We start from the raw sequence: 19402 nt of genomic DNA, 5'->3' as shown, positions 1-19402 counted from the left end.
ATGAAATTACTCATTAAATTGTGCATTATGCAGCGCCATCTTTGCTCTTGTTGGAGAAACTTGCCAGTGTAATAATTAGTAAAGTGAAACTACAACTTCCCTGTTCCCGAGTAGTGTCTGTGTGTGCATTCACTACTGTAGCTTGTGTATTCATTACTGTGTGCATGTGAACTCATTGCCCTTTGTGTTTCTGGGATGTTTATTCTCATCCGAGCGTTTGTGTGTGTGCGTGTGTATACCCACCGCTGTACATGTACTTACACACTCATGAAATGGGTTTCCATGGCCAATCATTGGTACTTTCTGCGTGGATACTCATTATACATGTACAGAAGCTAATTGTAAATGTGTGGGCAGCTAATTCATCCCTTCCTGAATTTGAGCACATATATAATAACTGTGCGTGTTTATGTACTCCTCTATGTGTGCTAAAGCCTGTTTGCATGTTCATGAATATACCCGCTCCTGTATCTATTCACTTCTGTTTCGTTGAATTTGTATGTTTTCATTTATTTGTATTTGGTTTTTCTGGCTCCAAAGTGTATTTTTTTCTTTGATTGTGCATTCATCTTATTTACTTCTCCCTATGCTTGTGTATTCAATTCTGCATGTATGTCTTCCTGTTTTTGTGTACTTGCGTGCATTTATGTGTGTTCTCCTTTGTATCCTTCTATATGTGTTCTTTGTATTTTATATGTTGATATTTTGTGTGTGTCCGTGTATCGTGTGCGATTCGGTGTGCACTCCTGTGTTAATTTGTGTTCTGGTATGTGTCTTGGACTATTCTGCATTGGTTTATAATGTGTATGTGTGCTGCTATGTGTGTGTTTTTGTGCTGCTGTGTGTGCTGCTGTGTGTGTGCTCTGGGGATCTGTGCAGGGTACGTGGGAGGTTTACATTTTCGTTCCTTTTCGGATGCCTCATTACTGCACAGAGCAGAGAGGAGGCTGATAGCAGGAGAGGTAAGATTCATTTCAATGTCTGTCTGCTTGATTCCTGTCTCCTGGGTATGTTTACCTCCCCGCTGCTGCCCATCTGACCTCACCTGTCTCTAGCCCGTTGGTTTATCACATTTCCAGGTCCCTTTGACCTCCCTGGTTTTTTTGCCCCAAAATAACCCTTAATCCCCTGGGCAGTTTCCACGTTTCCCTCTGACTCTTGCTGTTGTGCTTTTCACTGAGCGTGACAGTAGCGGCAGGTTATTATCACACTCTGAACATGTGTCACAAACAACAGACGCATGCAGGGGACAGGCAGCGTGTATTCTACTAGCATGCTGTCTTGGAGGGGGGAGGTCATCACTTTAACCCCTTTGGTGAAGCAGCCGTATAAAATACTGTTTATCATTTTCATATATTTAGAATCTTCTTGAGAATATATAGATCGGAATATTTGGTGTGACGACGTGATGCTGTGTTATGATTCCTAATGGGGTTATCTGATATTGGATGCTCTGATGGGCATGAAGACATTTTGGGGGCCATATCTTAAAGTATGTTTGAGAGACAGAGAGGACCTCACGATGTGTGTCGTGATGAGGAGGTGTCATAAAAAGTGATGGGTTGTTACTGTGTCTGGGGGGTGTGACAGGGTTTGGTTGTCATAAAAGATATGGTGCATGATGATGATGTCGTAATGTATGATGGGGGCGATACAATGTGTAACAGTGTAATGCTGGGGTGGTATTGCATATGATGCTTTTCAGAAGTTGTGAAGGGGCAATACTGTTGCGTAATATTGTGAATGAAGGGGATACAATATTTAATGGGGTGCTGCTATGTGTAATAATTCTATTTTGCGTGAGGGAGTAAACTGTGTCGTAGAGATACTTTGTGTCATTGGGCGACGCTGCGTGTTGTTAAAGTAGGCAAGAGACAACACTAAAGACCAGGAGACTCTGGAGCAGATCCTTTTAAAGGGCTAGATGTGGAAATCACCCCTTAAATAAGACCAGACTTGTTCCTGTTCTGCCAATATGGACGTATGGGAGGAATAGGAAGCCTTTCTGATATGAAGTTTCCGTGTTGCAGTGGGGTGTCATAATGATGGTAAAACATTAGGCCAGAGATACGATGCTATGTAGTCACAGGTCAGGATAGCGAAGGAGCCAGTGATCCAGTGCGAGGTCATAGTGTGCTAAGAAGATGAAGAAGTGTGGTGATGGAGGGGGCATCAGAGTAGCGAGGAGGAGCCATGATGTCATAGGATTACCATGCTGACAGGTATTTGTGCACAGATAACAAAATAAGTACATATGTGGATGAGATGTCAGAAAAGTGGTGATGTATCTATGCATGTTGAAGTCATGTGGAATGGAGATGACACCTGGATAGATGATAAACACATATTTTCACACTCATGGGAGTATCAAAATTGAGTGTCAAATATTGAATGAATACGATAATCAGTGTGGTGGCATCCTAAATTGTGTGCCAGGTTGACATGAGTGACGATTAGAAGGCACTAAACGGTAATCTCAGCTGTGATCAGGTGCATGCTGGGATGTGTATGTTGCATTTTTTTGCGTGAAAACGTGATCATTGTTAGTGGGTGAGTTTCCATCACTGTGGGAAGGCAAGTGAATTGGTGTCATGTGAATCTAGGGACCATCCTCAGATGTCTCTGGCAGACATTTCTCTAAACATTGTAAGAAACGTCATTAGGTTTATTTACTGCAAACCGCCTTTGATGACCGAAGTACGTTTGCTGCCTAAACCTTTTGATAAAGGTCCATAAAGGTCCAAAAGGTTTCCTGTCCATAACACATCATAAACATATCATCTATTGTATTCATTTTGTGGGCTGTAACTTGTTATCATCTTCTCCATGAATTGCTGGTGAATGTGGTTCTTCATATCCAATCACTTTTTGTAATATAGAAGCTTATTGCTGTTGATAAAGTGACAATTGAAGTAACGAAAAGGAACATTGGTCTTAGAAGTAGTCTCTAGCCCACTACTTGTTATATGGTTATATAGCCATGACTATGCCGTGTTTTGGGAGAATTTAGTGGTGCTTTGAGCTTTTCTCCCCACTGCTACCACCGCAGAGAAGAAGGATCGCAAAATAAGGAGCTGAAATCATGAATTCATGAATAAGTGATAAGTAAAGCTGAGCAATAGCTGAATGAAAAGAAAACAAATAGGTCTTTAAGTGTGAACGAGCTACAGGATTAACCTAGGAATTTAGTTAATTACCGGCTAGCACTTTGACCTGCTGGAGACCTCACCAAGGAGCATGAAGTGCAGGACATGTCCAACGTTAGGAAGCATGAATGTCTCCTGTGCAGTTTCTGCTTTAACCCAGAGGCAAATCAGAGTAAAGTGCAGGTATAACAGCACAGAAGGACCGAATGAGGAATTTAGGAAGGATAATACTTTTATCTTTGGGATAGTACGAGTACATGGAAAGGTTGGATTTAAATGACTTTAAGACTTTTTTCAATCAAGTGTAGAGATATATGTAAATTGTATTAGAGTTGCATATTATGTTTTTTGTACTGGTGTGGCTATATTCTCTAAAAATGTACCAGACTGATGCAATCACACAGTCATGTGTGTCTTCTTTGTAGACTGCATCTGCTGTCTTGGAACACATGACTGCTTCAATGCTCTCCTTGATGGCGGTGCATATCGATAAACCGGCCAGCAATTGCAGTGAAGCATTATCAGGGATCGGTCACTTATGGTGCACCTCCCAGGGTGATGCTGTGATACAGGCAGTAGTACCTTGCGACTGTAAGCTATGACATAAATTGCACTTTTCATAGTGAGAATGTGATGGAGACAGTTGGGATGGGCCTTCTGCCCTGTGTCTCCCACACTATACTGTGATAAAGCCACTAGTGGCGTGTGAAAATGCTGTACCTCTCATATTACTGGGTCACTCAGCCTTTAGGGCCCATTAAATATATTGTGTTGGCACAACTATAGACTCCATCTTCTCTTGGACCATTATGGCGATATCCATTTTATTGGGTGCCTCAGAAAAATAGGCAGTATAGGCATCACCCATTGTGTCTTTTTTTATTGTGTCTTTTTTTATTGTGTATTATCTGGATGATCTAGGGCAGGATCTCCAACCACCCAAAGAAAAACAAAGGATCAACCTAAACTCTTTGAGAACCAAATTTGTGTACAGCATGTAAGCAACACATTCTGTATGTTTAACATTCTACAACTAAACTCTACACAGGACAGACCTCTATCTGTCATGGTGTCTGCCGCTTGCAACAAGCTTATTGAATTAACACCCTTGGAACATAATGTTTATTATACCTCAGCGCTCTTTAATGTCTGGTCCCAAACTTGGCTATTTTAAGATGTGTTTATTATTAGAAAGCACAACTGGTCACAAAACTGCCTTTTATGACTCTAGATGGTTTTTATTTTCCGATCCCCTTGTTCAGTTGATAGATTCCGGAATCTGTCAACCCCATCAGAATGACACAGTGACACAGACAGAAAGCTGCAAGAAGACACATGAGGTCTCTCCTTCTCACCCTAGGGTGCATCAGACAAGAACGGGCTTAGGGGAATAGAGCCAGAGACCGCTAAGTGACTGAAGCATAGAGCTGTAATGCACTGCAGGGTGACACGGTGACACAGAGAATGAGTATGTGGCTGTGGGGGATACTTAGTGGGTCACAGCTGCAGTCTCAAGGGAGCTTTTTGTCACTTCGGGTCATCTTGTGACACACTCCGTTCTTCTCTTCGCAGGCAGTATGAGACAGTGGTCCCTGTGGAAGACCCTGTTGTCACAGAGGTGACGTCCACGCTGCAAGAATGGGCCTCCCTATGGAAACAGCTATATGTGGTAAGGCATTAACCATGATTAGATCAGACGTCACATGAGGTCAGGGTGCGTGGATGGGTAACACGGCTCAGGTCTTGGAGTTGGGAGATGGTCGTTGGTGAATTTTGCCTGTGACATTGTTGAGTTAAATGTACACCCGTAGACCTGTCAGGCCTTGGGGAGGGACTGAAGGGGTGTATGATTGGAACATCTCTCTGTTTAAATAATAGTAGCTGTTGCTGTAGTAACGCAAATTGCGTTCAGTAATGGAAGTCGAAGGAAACACAGATAGGGAGCTCTATGTGCTTAGATGTTAGAAACTGAAAAAACTGATAGCAGGGTGTAAAGATCCCAGGTACACACATGTATGGAGCTATCTGTGCTCAAAGTAGTCTATTCACTAAAGACTGAGTTGTCAGGAGAGTTTGGAAGAGAGTTGTGGTTTTAGTGACCACCTCCCAATATAAATGTGTCTGGTTTCTTACATAGGAAACACAATGCCCATCTTAGACATGGCTTCCTACATATTACATGGGTTTAACATGTAGCATTATGATGATCACGTTAATGCCATCGGCCATATGTTGGCTTTGTGCTGTGTTCATGCATTGTGCGTGTGCACTTTAATGCATTCTGCGCTGTAGCAAATCACTGCCTGTATAATTACGCTGTCTTTGCAGGAACACATCAGTGTATGTTAAGCACATACATCCATGACAGAATACCCTGCGTGCATGTGTGGGAGGTAACCCCTTGTATGCCAGGCTACAGAAAGCACAGTTGTAACCTGGTTCCTAAATCAGCAGTCATAGCAATAAAAGCAATGGGTACAGCAACCCCTTTCAGGCTGTAGCTGACAGGTGTGTGCAGTAACAGTTTTTCTTTGTGATAGCTGTAATACCTGCTTGAATTTAGGTTAAATTATGTGTGTTCAAAGTAGTGTACGTTTTGGTGAATGACTAGAGATTTTATGAGATTCCATGAATGATCAGAGATTCCATGAGCTGCAGAGCACGTTTCTGGTTCTCCTTCTGTATCACTATGTTTATGTTGTTGTTCGTTTTATATATTGTTTTTGTTAATTTTGTAGTCACCTCTATCTACCTCTTTTGTAATAGTGTTACAGAATCTGTTGTTGCCGTATTCACAAAATGTAAAGTAACTCATTTGCAGAGAGCTAGGTATGGCGGTAGCTTTTTCTGGAGAGTACAAGGACCAGAGGTCATTACATATTGAATTAGAGGAATAGAGGAATAATATGTGCCCTGACATCTCCCATACTGCCGCAGAACAGTGTGAGTGTAGTTTAACCTATTAATGCACAGCGATGAGTTACCATGGTGATGTTGTGTTGTACTCCATGTTTGTGAGCTAACCTTGTGTACCACGAAAATGGAACCAGTAATTGTGATTGAACACTCTATATATCATGCCCCCCTATTTAAATACAACTGCTATGTGTACATTAACTCTGCCAATACCAGAGATCTGAATGCACTAACCCTTTTCATACACGGGTTCTGTGTATACTACCTTTTCCATACTGAACCATAACTCCAAACATAACCTATGTACCTTTGATTCAAAATATATATATATATATATATATATATATAAACATACATGTGTTTACCATTGCAGAGATAAAAGGCTATCACTGTTTATACATCTGGCCATGTGCTGATTTGACCTTAATACAGCGACCCAGTTTCTGTGTGTTTGGGACGGCTGCCCCGGAGCGGCTCCCTCTGTTACTCTACCATCATTACTGTGAGCCCCCACCCCCACCCTGTCACCGTGCCGCAGTGCTCCACACTGTGAACTCGCGTGGCTGTTGCCTGTCCTCCCCTATTACAATAACCACGACCCAGGCCACTGTTCTCTCCTCTCCGCGGATGTAATGTTAGGTTGTTTAGAAGTTTACACTGAGCATGAGAGATAAGTACATTGTTACTGCCTTGGGCTATGTATAAACTCTGGACATCCCTTGGAGCTTCAGTGACGTGTAGACTGCATTTTATTGCTGCAGTTCCATTGGGTACTTGCGCTTGTCATTCCAGTATCAGAACACTAAAAACTATATAAATAAAAGTTAATAATTCATTCTGAAGTGGATTGCCCAAAGAGGTAGCAGCTAAAGTAACCCCTTGCACCGTGTCTTTATTGGTTTATTGCAATGTTTTTTTCTCTTGTTGACCCATTCAATTCCAAAGAGGAGAGTAATGGTGAGTAGTCCTCTGTGGCTCACCTCCCTGGCACTAAAATGGTTAATTTTGTAACTTTATGTTCTTTCCTAAAGCAACATTTTTTTATGGGAGTTTTTATTTCCCTTTCTCATCCCGATTGTCTGCATTAGCAGCGTTTATGATTTTTTTTAACCCTTTCCCTGCCTCTATAAGGAGCTGTTACAGCAGTGATGGGGATTGTGGCTTCTGTGCCATGAGTTCCCATGGATACTCTGCAGATCTCAATGCACTTCCCACGCAGCTACTCCTCCTCTCTGCCTCCCGCTCTCTCTCCCGCACTTGCCCACTCAAACCTCCTCCACGTCTATCCACCCCCAAGTGTGAGTGAAATCATGGAGTGTTGGGTGATCCAGGATAAATCTGGTGTGCTTCTTTGATGAAGGGGATCTGTTTGTTGCAAAGCCGGTTCTGCATGATGGGAGCTTGTAGATCTGTACAGATGTTCTAAGAGAGAGGAACCTGCATTTCACTACCACTGAATGACTGATACTCCCATCATCAGCAGCCAATAAGAGGCTGACTAGGCGGAATGCCTCCAGGTTGCTTGACCTAGTTTCAATATACTTTTTTATATATATTGCTTTATGTGGTGAACGAACTGACCTCAACTTTCTGGTTTCAGTAGACATCTGTCCCCGGGTATTATACTATTCCCTGTGCATGCCTAGCCCTAAATCTGTCCCCAATATCTGCTCTCTCCATGTATTGTGCCCCAAGTAAATATAGATGCAATTGAATCATGCGGCGAAATCATTGGGTTACCAAATGACCTCTGTCTGTTCAGCCCAAGGCCAGTGATTCGGAGAGGCCACAGCGGCTGGAAGAATAACCACTGACAAAAAGCGGCTCTTTCACCAAAAATCAACTTTACATTAATCACAGAGCATTAAACTATGTGACTGTGTGAAGATCAGACTCAACTTACTCAATTCACGTTACATCATCGATCATTTTCATCGAAACTAACCTGGCTGCCTTTAAGTGGAATCTTTATTTGAAGCTGTGATACCTTTTTATTGGGCCAACAACCAAAAAAAACATAATGTTATTTAAACTTTTGGGACCACAGAGGTCTCCTCTTCATATGAAAGTCCATCAATTCTGTTCTGTTATTCACGGTTTCCATTTAATTATGTAAGCATGAATAGTTTAACGTTTCCTAAAGTTTTCAAAAAGTTCTCAAAAATACTATCTTGTAATATCTAATTTTAGACGGTAGATCATGGCGCGCATAAACATATGGGGAAAAAAATACAAAATAATAGTGTAATATGTACACACAAGTGATATATTACTATGATAGCCTGTCAACTCACAAACGGGCTGGATAAATCAGGCTCATCAAGGTGTCAGTAAGAAAGGTCCTTTAATATCTTCTAAAATCACTAAAATATATAAATAGACCGGCGATAGTGCAGTATATCCGTGGTAAGATAATTTGAAAAGACTTCAAATACAAACGGAACGCGGACTATACATGGAACATTACAATATTTCTGCGATTTTGAGTGACTTTTTCTCCTGAGGAAGCCGACGTACCACCGGCGAAACGCGTTGAGAGAGACAGCAGAAGCAGATAATTATACCGGAATAGAGGCTGATCCTGATCTTACCATCTCGATATCGCCGGTCTATTTATATATTTTTGTGATTTTGGAAGATATTAAAGGACCTTTCTTACTGACACCTTGATGAGCCTGATTAATCCAGCCCGTTTGTGAGTTTACAGGCTATCATAGTAATATATCACTTGTGTGTACATATTACACTATTATTTTGTATTTTTTTCCCCATATGTTTATGCGCGCCATGATCTTCCGTCTATTTGTCTAAACACTTGAAGGAAGAGTGTTGTTGGCTGCTGCTTTCCATTTGGGGAGTATTACTGTTATTTTTATTTATTTTTTTATTCACTTATTTCACGTAGTATTCCAGTTTCTATATTTTCCAATATCTAATTTTACAAGTTTTAGCTATTTTTATATATAATGCCATTGCCATATATAACCACAGCAATACTTGCCCCTATAGGTTCATACAACCATTATTACCCCAGTAGTTACTTTATGGAAGACAAACACAAGTCAACTAATAACTGGTTACTGACAGCTTCGTGTCTATTGCTTAGTGTATTTCATCCCCACGGCTTCTCTTATAGATTAGTATGATCCTTCTCAACAATTTTTGCTCCATACAGCCTTCTATAGGTCCTCCTTCGTCCAGCCGCCGTCTATGAATGTGTATTACCCCCTCAGTACTTTACTGTATCATTGATCGCTATAAATTCTCATATTTCTATATATATAAGTTTTATATGAACTGACCACGGACATCCCAAAAAAAGGGTGGAAATAATTTCCCAGACATAACCTCCATTGCAACCTACCAGTACTACTGACCTTCAATCTGTGGTTGACCATGCCTAAGACTAGTTTGTTATGCGGGGGTATGGTTCTGCAGCTTTTGGGGTACTGGGTTTGCTGGTCTTTATACCTTGGGTTTTTTTTTTGTATTTTTGCTTATTTGGGGGGTTTCTCGTATTATGAAGCTGTATGTATGCCAGGTATAATGCTGATGGAAGCTGTTGTTTTAAAGGATCCCTATTGCACATTCATGCACTCATCACTGGCAAACATGAATGCTGTGCACACATTCTCACCTTTTGTGCTCATGTGCAAAGCCTTTCTGCCTGCAAATGAGCTAACATGACTCATGCCGGCTTGGCTTCCATCTCTCCCTCTCTGCTGTTCTCTCTTTTTTCCCTTATCCAGTATATTTTCTCTTTATGTCTCCCCACTTCTCCATCCTCCTACCACATTCCTACATCACTGTTTTTTTATATGTTTTCCATTGTATATTCCCATTTGTATGTATTCCTTTCTACCTTCACTATGTGTTCTCGCTTTTCTCTTTAAATTCCTTCTGCGCTTCCTTGTCTGATGCCTTTGCACTGGCCCTTCATCCCTCAAACCTAAATGCACCTTTTATCATGTCTCCTTTGTCTCCTGCCTTTCTCTTCCCGTCTTTGTTCTTGTCTTTTACTCAACCCTGTCGAATTCTCCTAACTCCAGAAACACAAGGTGGATCTCTTCTACAAGCTGCGTCATGTCATGAACGAGATCATTGACCTGCGCAGACAGCTGCTGTCAGGTCATCTCACACAGGACCAAGTTCGAGAGGTCAAGAGACACCTGACTGTGCGCCTGGACTGGGGCAATGAGTGAGTATTCTGATTAACCCTAATGTACAATAAAGCATGATCTACACAGCATTTCAAGGTATTAGCTAGTTGCCCAATGCTGTAGAAGTTTTAGATCAATCATATCACATTGGTGGCATTTTTGGCCCCTATATAACTGTATGCCAAAATTCGCAGGGCCAGACAAATCCCAGGATCCCAATAGATGTGAATCCTAAAGTTTTACTACTTAACTTTTTGATCTCATTGATTGATTCATTCCTTGTTGTATTTTATAATCTGTAACCAGTCCCTAAACATGACCTATTGACTTGTATCCAGGGCCGGCCTTAGGGGGGCCACATGGCGCCATGGTAGCAGAGGCGCCTGCCTGGGACTTAGATTAAAGCATCAGTTTTTTTGGGGTTTTTTTTAAACTTTATTTAACATGAATGATGTTAAATAAAGTTTAAAAAAACAAACAAAAAAACCCAATGTTTTAAGTTAAGTCCCGGGCAGGGGCGCCGAGCAGTCGCTCGTGAAGTTCTCAGCAACTGCTCGGCGCCCCTTACTCTGCGTGACTCCGTCGCGGTGCCGGCATCTCATGTTGAGACATGAAATGCCGGCACCGCGGCAGAGCGAGAAGACGGATGCCTCCCGCTCTCACCGCAGGACTCCGGCAACAAGGTAAGTGTGGGGGGGTGTAGTTTGAAGGGGGGGTGTAGTTTGAAGAGCCGGGGGGGTGTAGTTTGAAGGGGCGGGGGGGTGTAGTTTGAAGGGGTGGGGGGGTGTAGTTTGAAGAGGCAGGGGGGGGGTGTAGTTTGAAGAGGCAGGGGGGGTGTAGTTTGAAGGGGCGGGGGGGTGTAGTTTGAAGGGGCGGGGGGGTGTAGTTTGAAGGGGCAGGGGGGGTGTAGTTTGAAGGGGCGGGGGGTGTAGTTTGAAGGGGCGGGGGGGTAGTTTGAAGGGGCAGAGGAGGGGTAGTTTGAAGGGGCAGAGGAGGGGGTAGTTTGAAGGGGCAGAGGGGGAGTAGCTTGAAGGGGCAGAGGGGGGGTAGCTTGAAGGGGCAGGGGGGGTAGTTTGAAGGGGCAGAGGGGGGGTAGTTTGAAGGGGCAGAGGGGAGGGGTAGTTTGAAGGGGCAGAGGGGAGGGGTAGTTTGAAGGGGCAGAGGGGAGGGGTAGTTTGAACGGGCAGAGGGGAGGGGTAGTTTGAGGGGGGTAGTTTGAAGGGGCAGAGAGGGGGGGGTAGTGAGGGGGGGCGCCAGAGGAGTAGTCCACACAGGGCGCCACAACGCCTAAGGCCGGCTCTGCTTGTATCATCTACTATCCTCGTCTGCAGCCACATCTCAGTCCTGTTTTGTTTCCCTGAAACCTCTCTCTTTCTGTTCAGACACCTGGGCCTGGACTTAGTCCCCCGCAAGGAATTCGAGGCAGTAGATTCAGATCAGATCAGTGTCTCTGACTTGTACAAAATGGTGAGCCATTCAAATAATTTTCCTTGTTCCTCTGGAACTTAACCTGTAATCATTTTATAAATGTGTGACATGAACTATTTTTGCCTAAGTAATTATGTGTACTCGTTTAATTCATGGCCTGTTGAAGATGAAGCTATTCCGTAGATCTTAGTGGTTTTTAATGCAATGCCCAATTAAACATTTTGTTGAATTATACACTAAACCAGTTACTTTGGGAATTGCATCTCGCACTCTAGCCACTTACGACCTACGAATAACATAGTTCACTTTAAACTTATTGAGGTTTAAAATATTCTACAATAATGAGAAATGATGGTGTTCCGACTGCTGTTTGATATTCTTAGTGGTCACCTTTGTGTCTCATTGTTCTCCACCGTGTTCCGTTGCACGGCGCATCTGGGACTTTATAAACATATGTGTTATATTCCTGAAGTTATCTCCTCTTCTCCACAGCACCTGACAAGCCGACACAGTGTTCAGCAGAGTACAAACCAGGTGAGGGACCTGTAAAAAAAGAGGAGAGGGCACAGATTGCAAGACAATGGAGGGGAAATTGATGCTAGTTCTCTCCATAATTTGGAAACAGAAAAATAGTATCTAGTAGTCTCAGTAGTTGGAGGGATTGGGAAGCACAAGGTGTTTGGGAATTTATAAGAGAATTGCAGTTTTAACTGACTTAATTCACTGTGCACTATAAATGGCCAACTTTTCTCCTGCAAGAAAGGTTGAGCTGGCCCTGAGGAGTAATGCATTGAGGTGGCCTTCAAGAAATCTTACTGATTAAGTCATAACACAGCCTCTTTTGCAGAAGATGCTCGCCATTGTTAGGTTTACCTAATGCATAGTGAAGTCAGTCAAGCCTTCTGGAAACTCATGCTTTAGTGAATAAGCCACAGCAGGGGCGTACCTAGAGTATTTGGCACCTGGGGCGGATCCTGTATGTGGCACCCCCCCCCCCCCCATACACACTTTAAAACTGCATAGCTTCTACCGTTATATACCGGCGCAGACACTGAAGGTGGTACAGCATAACACTTACTGTTATCATTATATACTGAGGCAGACATTGACGGTGGTACAGCATAACACTTATCACTATATACTGAGGCAGAAATTGACGGTGGTACAGCATAACACCTATCACTATATACTGAGGCAGACGTTGACGGTTGTACAGCATAACACCTACCACTGTATACTGAGGCAGACAATGACGGTGGTACAACATAACACCTATCACTATATACGGAGGCACACATTGACGGTGGTACAGCGTAATCCCTATCACTATACATTGAGCCAGACATTGACAATAGTGCAGCATAACTCCTATCACTATATACTAAGCCAAACATTGATGTGGTGTAGGCCTACCACTTCATTAGTAGTAGGGATGCACCGAAACGAATTCTGGACTGAAACCGAAAATGCAGCATTTACCTGGCCAAAACCGAATATGACCCCCCCACACACCATAAAAAAAATCTAACACTTGTATTTAAAGTAAGTAACACACCAAAATAGGACAAAACATTTAAATAACAATATTAATATATATATATATATATATGATTGTTAACAGCAATCCCATTCCTATCATGCCCAGGCATACCCAGATTCCAGGATGTACTCGCAGGCTTGGCATGAAAGGAGTATGATTGCCCTATCTACCCCTTCTCACTCCCTTTTGTCCTACCTACCCCTTCTCACTCCCTTCTCCCTATCTACCCCCTATCCCCCCATCTCACTCCCTTCTCCCTATCTACCCCCTCCTAACTATCTACCCTCTCCCCCTTTGAAGTTCACTTACCTTTCAGGAGTCCTGCGGTGGGGGTGCAAGGCCTCTGTCTCCCAGCTCTGCCACTGTATGGAACAGTATAGAGTGATGGGAGTTATGATGTACTAAAGCATAATTATATAATGAAAAATACATTGGAAATGGTACAGCATAACACCCATCACTCTCACACACTTACCAATCCACACATATACCAATCCACACACATACCAATCCACACAGATACCAATCCACACACATACCAATCCATACACATACCAATCCACACATACACCAATCCAGACAAATACCAATCCAGACATATACCAATCCAGACATACTAATCCACACATACCAATCCACACATACCAATCCACACATATACTAATCCACACATACCAATCCACACATACACCAATCCACACATATACCAATCCACGCATACCAATCCACACACATACCAATCCACTCATATACCAATCCACTCATATACCAATCCACACATACTAATCCACACATACCAATCCACACATACCAATCCACACATACCAATCCACACATACCAATCCACACATATACCAATCCACTCTCACTCACTGAATGCTTTCCTACCTTTCCTCTTTTCTCCTTACAGCTTCTTTTCCTCCTCTTCGCTCCTCTTCTTCAGTTCTTCTGTCTTCTTCCGGTTCAGTGGGCACGGCTTTAGTGTTGTGCGCCGGGATCTGACAACAAATCCCGGCGCACAGCAGCTGTTGCCGCGCGGATCGCAAGGGAGCGATATCGGAGGTCTTTAACAGACCTCCGGCTCCCTTGAGTGATTTTAAGCCGGGTTCAAGGGTTGAACCCGGCTTAAAATCACTCAAGGGAGCCGGAGGTCTGTTAAAGACCTCCGATACCGCTCCCTTGCGAGCCTGCTCCTCCAGTGGCGGACATTACTGTCCGTCTCTGGAGGGGTGCCAGCAAATTGGCACCCCCCTGATGAGCGGTACCCGGTGCGGACCGCCCCCCCCGCCCCCCGCTAGGTACGCTACTGAGCCACAGAGAGATGGGGAGTGTGGGAGAATTTCAAGGAGCAAGTGGACTGAAATAACCTGTGGATGGCTAGCAATGGAAACAGAGATGGGCTGAACTTGAGAATAAGTAATAGGAGCAGAAATACCAGAAAAACTGCTTAGAGTGGTTGACAGGACACTGAATTGTGGAAGAGCTGGCGTTCGGTGGTATTAGGCAAAATAATTGTAATAGGCTGAGGGTTGGGTGGTAGGTTGCATAAAGGCTGTGAGAAGCTGAGGGTCAATGGTAGAGAGGCATAGAAATATGATATTGGAGGAACCATAGTACATACATTCAAGATAAGTAAAAAGATTAATATTTTAGAAGCAGTAAAGACCCAAGAGCGCTTTAGACAGGTATGAACAGAGAGAGACACAAACAGATACAGACAGAGTGAGAGAGAAGCGAAGAACAGAAATGGAAAGGGAGAGTGTTATCATAAAATCATAACGACAGGTTGGTGAAAGGTGACCTGCTTTTCTGTCACAGGCAGACACCCTGCGGCAGCGTCACAAGGAGCCACGCGCTCCCGTTCCACACCACCTGCTGCTCAATCTGAAGAGCTTCACTCACAACAACATTGGGGAGGATGTGGACCTCTTCTTCTCACTGTATGACATGAGGGAAGCACGTCAGATCAGGTGAAACCTGTCATCACCTCTTTTACAGGCCTCTCCTGTCAGTATCATTTCCATTACACTTGGTTCAGCCGTCAACCTGGCCTCCAGGGCTTGGTTGTACTAAACACTGTCTCTTCTCGTCCAACAGTGAAAGGTTTATGGTGCGACTGAACAAGAACGGGGGACCCAGAAACCCAGAGAAGGCAGAAAAACTGTGTGCACTGTTCACGGTGTGTACACCGGTACTCATATCAGGGGTATTCATGTAGAATATTATTTATACAGAGGCAAATATACACCGGATAGCATTTTTCTATGATATGGGAAGTATAACTTTCTGCACCATGATCACTGGGACTTTATATTTAAATGCATGTTGTTCCCATACATTTGGCTTTATTTCTCGTGTGTCTGAGCTACCTTTTTGGCTAAATAAATGAATGTAAAACACTTAAGATATGTGTAAGGGGTGAAGGCATACAGGTGTATAAATGCAGTGTCACATACTGTGGGGCTGGGGTAATATGGGTCTCTGTGACTAAAAGGAACTACAAATCCCATAAACCTTTGCCAGAGAAAAAAGGCATCAATGGCAGGCAAAGGTTAATGGATCCACTAACATAACTGCAGTGGTGTTCCGGTATAGTATGTGCGGATCCAGTCATTGTGTTTCTGGTGCCCCAGATGAACCGTCTCCAGAATTCCCCCCCCCCCCCCCAGCATCCACTTGCTTGAGAAAGAATGGCTTCTCATGGCAACCCCCACCACCAGCTCAGAGCCCTAGACATCCCCGGTTTGCCTGTATAGAAGAGCAAGGCCTGTTTGCATCTCCTATAATGTTGTACAATGTCCATGGCCTGTAGGCTTAGGCAGATATGACGTTTTAGTGTGTTTATTTGCAGGACTTGAGCAGTAAGGATGTAAAGAGAGACCTGCATCTCGTCGTTCATGTCGTCAGAATAGGTTTGTGGCTCCTACACGTCTGCCTTACTTTATATGTAACTCTTCATAGCGACACGTGTGTACACAGAAGTGTAATATGTATACACATACAAACAACATAGCTGTCTAGTTCAATTAATGTAAGATCTGTTCACATACTATATGGAATGCTGTGATTACAGAAATCCGTGGTGTTTGTGTTCTGTTTCAGGCCGTATGCTGTTAAATGACTCTCGGAAGGGACCCCCTCATATCCATTATCGCCGCCCTTATGGGTGTGCTGTGCTAAGCCTCGGTGAGGTGCTTCCGGCACTCTGTGAACATCGAGACGAGAAGGACTTTGTGCTGAAAGTGTATATGTGAGTGCAGTCATAAACCTAATGAATTGGACATTTCCCGGGCAGGATTTATCATTAAGAGCAAATAAAAAATAGATTTGCAGTTTCTAGTCCTGCCAGCAAATTATGGAAAGACCTAAACGGTATGTAAGGGTTTGCGTGTACAGGATAAAAGGTTTTATGTGTTGTGCTAGAAGAATTGGAAACAAATGCATATGTTAAGAGAATAATATATATATTTTATATCAGGCTCTACTTCTTCATGACATCACCATATGACATCATATAAAAACGGAACCAATTCTATGATAAAGAATCTAGATCGCATTGGTGCCGCTAGAAATGGTGTAGAACCAACACATTTAAAACACATTTTTGTGGTTTTCCTATACATTTCTTAAAATTTTAGTTAAAATTAAAACATATAAATTTCTTTGCAATTCTGCTAGCACAGTATTATTGTTTTAATTTATTTTTATGTTTACACATGAAATATTAAAGTCCTTTTGTACAACTGTGGTCTTCAGCACCAAGTTACTTATTCAACTAGTTATCTAGCTAGTGTTTTAGGATCACCCAAATTCTTAGACGTTGAACTCATGATGGCCGATATTATTTTATTCTGTTAATAGCATCCCATGGGTTTATTTAGGGTTCTGAATAATTCAATGTAGAGAAATTAAATGTACCTTGTGTATTTTCCACCTGTTTAAATCACGCAGTTAAGCAGTTTTTCTTTTCTTTTTTTTCAGGTGTAATAACGAAAGCGAATGGTACCAAATTCATGAAAATATTATCCGCAAGACCAGCACCAAGTACTCTACACCCAGCTCCAACTACGGTAACTGCACAGCAAAGCTTTGTCTCCGGTGTCTCTGCAGGTTTCTAAAGTGTAGAAGGAACTCTGAAAATTACTTCTAGAAGCTGCCCCATGTACCGTCACCACTGAAGCACAAAAATCCACATTCAGCAGTTTATTGAATACCATAGACTTTCCATAAATACATTAAAAGTCACTCCATACACAGATTAGTTTAAAATCACCATTCATTTCATACTAGTTCAGTTCAGCACCACGGAGAGCTCCTGAAGCTGAACGTGATAGTTTTTCCCTACTATGTATACAGATTCCAAACCATTCATATCCAGGAAAAACGCATGGCTTTAACCCCTTCAATCCCCTATAGACGTACCGGGACGTCTAGCCTTTCGTGCAGCGTCAGGAACACATCCCTGCCGCTGCACGGGAGAACAGGCTGTCGTTTGACAGCCTGGACCCCCCCCTGCAGCCCGATCCCCTGTAACAACTTGGTGTGTCATTAGCCTTGGGGGACTGAACCACATCCAGGTCAGTGACATTACTGCCGGATGTGCGACACTGGGGGAGAGAGAGAGAGAGAGAGATAGAGACAGAGAGAGTTCGTTTTGCAGAGCTGCAGTGCTTAGTGCAAAACCACATTATATATTGGGGATAGTGTAGTGTTTTAGAAATTGGCCAGGTAGGTACAATGGCGCAACATGTCTTCAGCGCTGAGGAGGCTCATGACTGCCTCACTCAGTCTGATGACGATGCCACTCTGACCGCGTCAGACGCCGAGGCCACTCTGACGGCGTCAGACGCCGAGGCCACTCTGACTGCATCAGATATTGATCCAATATCTGAGGAATCCTGCTGTGCGTCAGATAATGACGAGTCAGAGGAAGACGATGATGGCCAGGGTCCATCTGGCAAAGCCAGGCGTGGAGAGCCTGACTCTAAATATAATTGGGTGCCCCCAAATATGATAGACCCAGTAATCCCTGCTTTTACTGCGACTCCTGGCATCAGATGTGACATCGATGCTAGCGAGCCAAAGTCATTTTTCCATTTAATGTTTGCCCCCGAGTTTTTTGAGCTGCTAGCAGCTCAAACAAACCTCTATGCAGCCCAGTGTCAGGCAGCTGACCAAGGAGACAGAAGCCAGACCTGGTACCCCACTGACTCCCATGAAATTAAAAGATTTTGGGCCCTGACCCTTATGATGGGCATTGTGAAAAAGCCCACGATACGCTCCTATTGGAGCACAGATCCCGTAATATCCACCCCTGCTTTTTCCCAAATAATGCCCCGGAACAGGTACTTTGGGCTCCTAAGATTTTTACATTTTACCGACAATTCCCAATGCCCCCCTAGAGAGCACCCCCAATTTGACCGTTTATATAAATTGAGGCCCATTATTAATTATTTTTCACGTAAATTCCCTGAAATTTATACCCCCGACAAAAATGTGGCTGTAGACGAGTCCCTGGTCCTATTCAAGGGTAGACTGAACTTCAAACAGTATATCCCGTCCAAGCGAGCGAGGTACGGTGTAAAGTTATATAAACTTTGCGAGAGTGGGACGGGATATACTGTTTCCTTCAGAATCTACGAAGGGAAGGACAGTCACCTTGATCCCCCTGGCTGCCCACAATCTGTGGGTACTAGTGGGAAGATAGTGTGGGACCTGCTGTCCCCCTATTTGAATAAGGGCTACCACCTCTGGGTGGATAACTTTTACACCAGCCCAGACCTGTTTCATTTTTTATTTTTACAGCAGACCCCGGCATGTGGCACTGTTAGGCCAACCCGCAAGGGTTATCCTAAAAAACTCACCTACCCAAGGCAGAGGCGCGGCACTACCAGTGCTCTGCGCAGTCAGGAGCTGTTGGCCCTCAGGTACACTGACAGGAAGGATGTGTATATCCTCTCCACTATACACAACGAGAAGGTGGTGCCTGGCAGTGTACGTGGGGAAGGTGATGCTCAGAGGCTCACGCCTCAGTGCATCACCGATTACAACAAGAACATGGGGGGTGTAGATCTCTCTGACCAGTGTCTGCAGCCGTACCTGGTGCTGCGTAAGACCAAGACCTGGTACAAAAAGGTGGCCATTTACCTCACCCAGGTTGCCATGTACAACACATATGTGTTGTACAAGAAATGTGCCACTGAGAAGATCTA

The 19402-nt window shown here is 43.5% G+C and overlaps 1 protein-coding gene across 1 annotated transcript in view; it reads left to right on the top strand.

Moving 5' to 3' along the window:
• The window catches only part of LOC149285406 (dedicator of cytokinesis protein 3-like), a 121810-nt gene that overhangs the window by 50707 nt on the left and 51701 nt on the right, over positions 1-19402 (top strand). The window contains exons 5-13 of the mRNA XM_089495353.1: positions 4719-4815; positions 10112-10260; positions 11605-11689; positions 12143-12184; positions 15009-15160; positions 15288-15369; positions 16042-16102; positions 16293-16440; positions 17172-17260. Coding sequence (XP_089351479.1) covers positions 4719-4815; positions 10112-10260; positions 11605-11689; positions 12143-12184; positions 15009-15160; positions 15288-15369; positions 16042-16102; positions 16293-16440; positions 17172-17260 — 905 coding nt within the window. The remainder of the gene's footprint in view (positions 1-4718; positions 4816-10111; positions 10261-11604; positions 11690-12142; positions 12185-15008; positions 15161-15287; positions 15370-16041; positions 16103-16292; positions 16441-17171; positions 17261-19402) is intronic.

The sequence above is a fragment of the Sceloporus occidentalis genome, unplaced genomic scaffold (genome assembly GCF_023333645.1).
Source record: "Sceloporus occidentalis isolate IW3139 unplaced genomic scaffold, rSceOcc1.0.p SCAF_79, whole genome shotgun sequence".
Lineage (NCBI taxonomy): Eukaryota > Metazoa > Chordata > Lepidosauria > Squamata > Phrynosomatidae > Sceloporus > Sceloporus occidentalis.
Note: the sequence above shows the minus strand (reverse complement) of the source record. Positions and strands in the feature narration are given on the sequence as shown.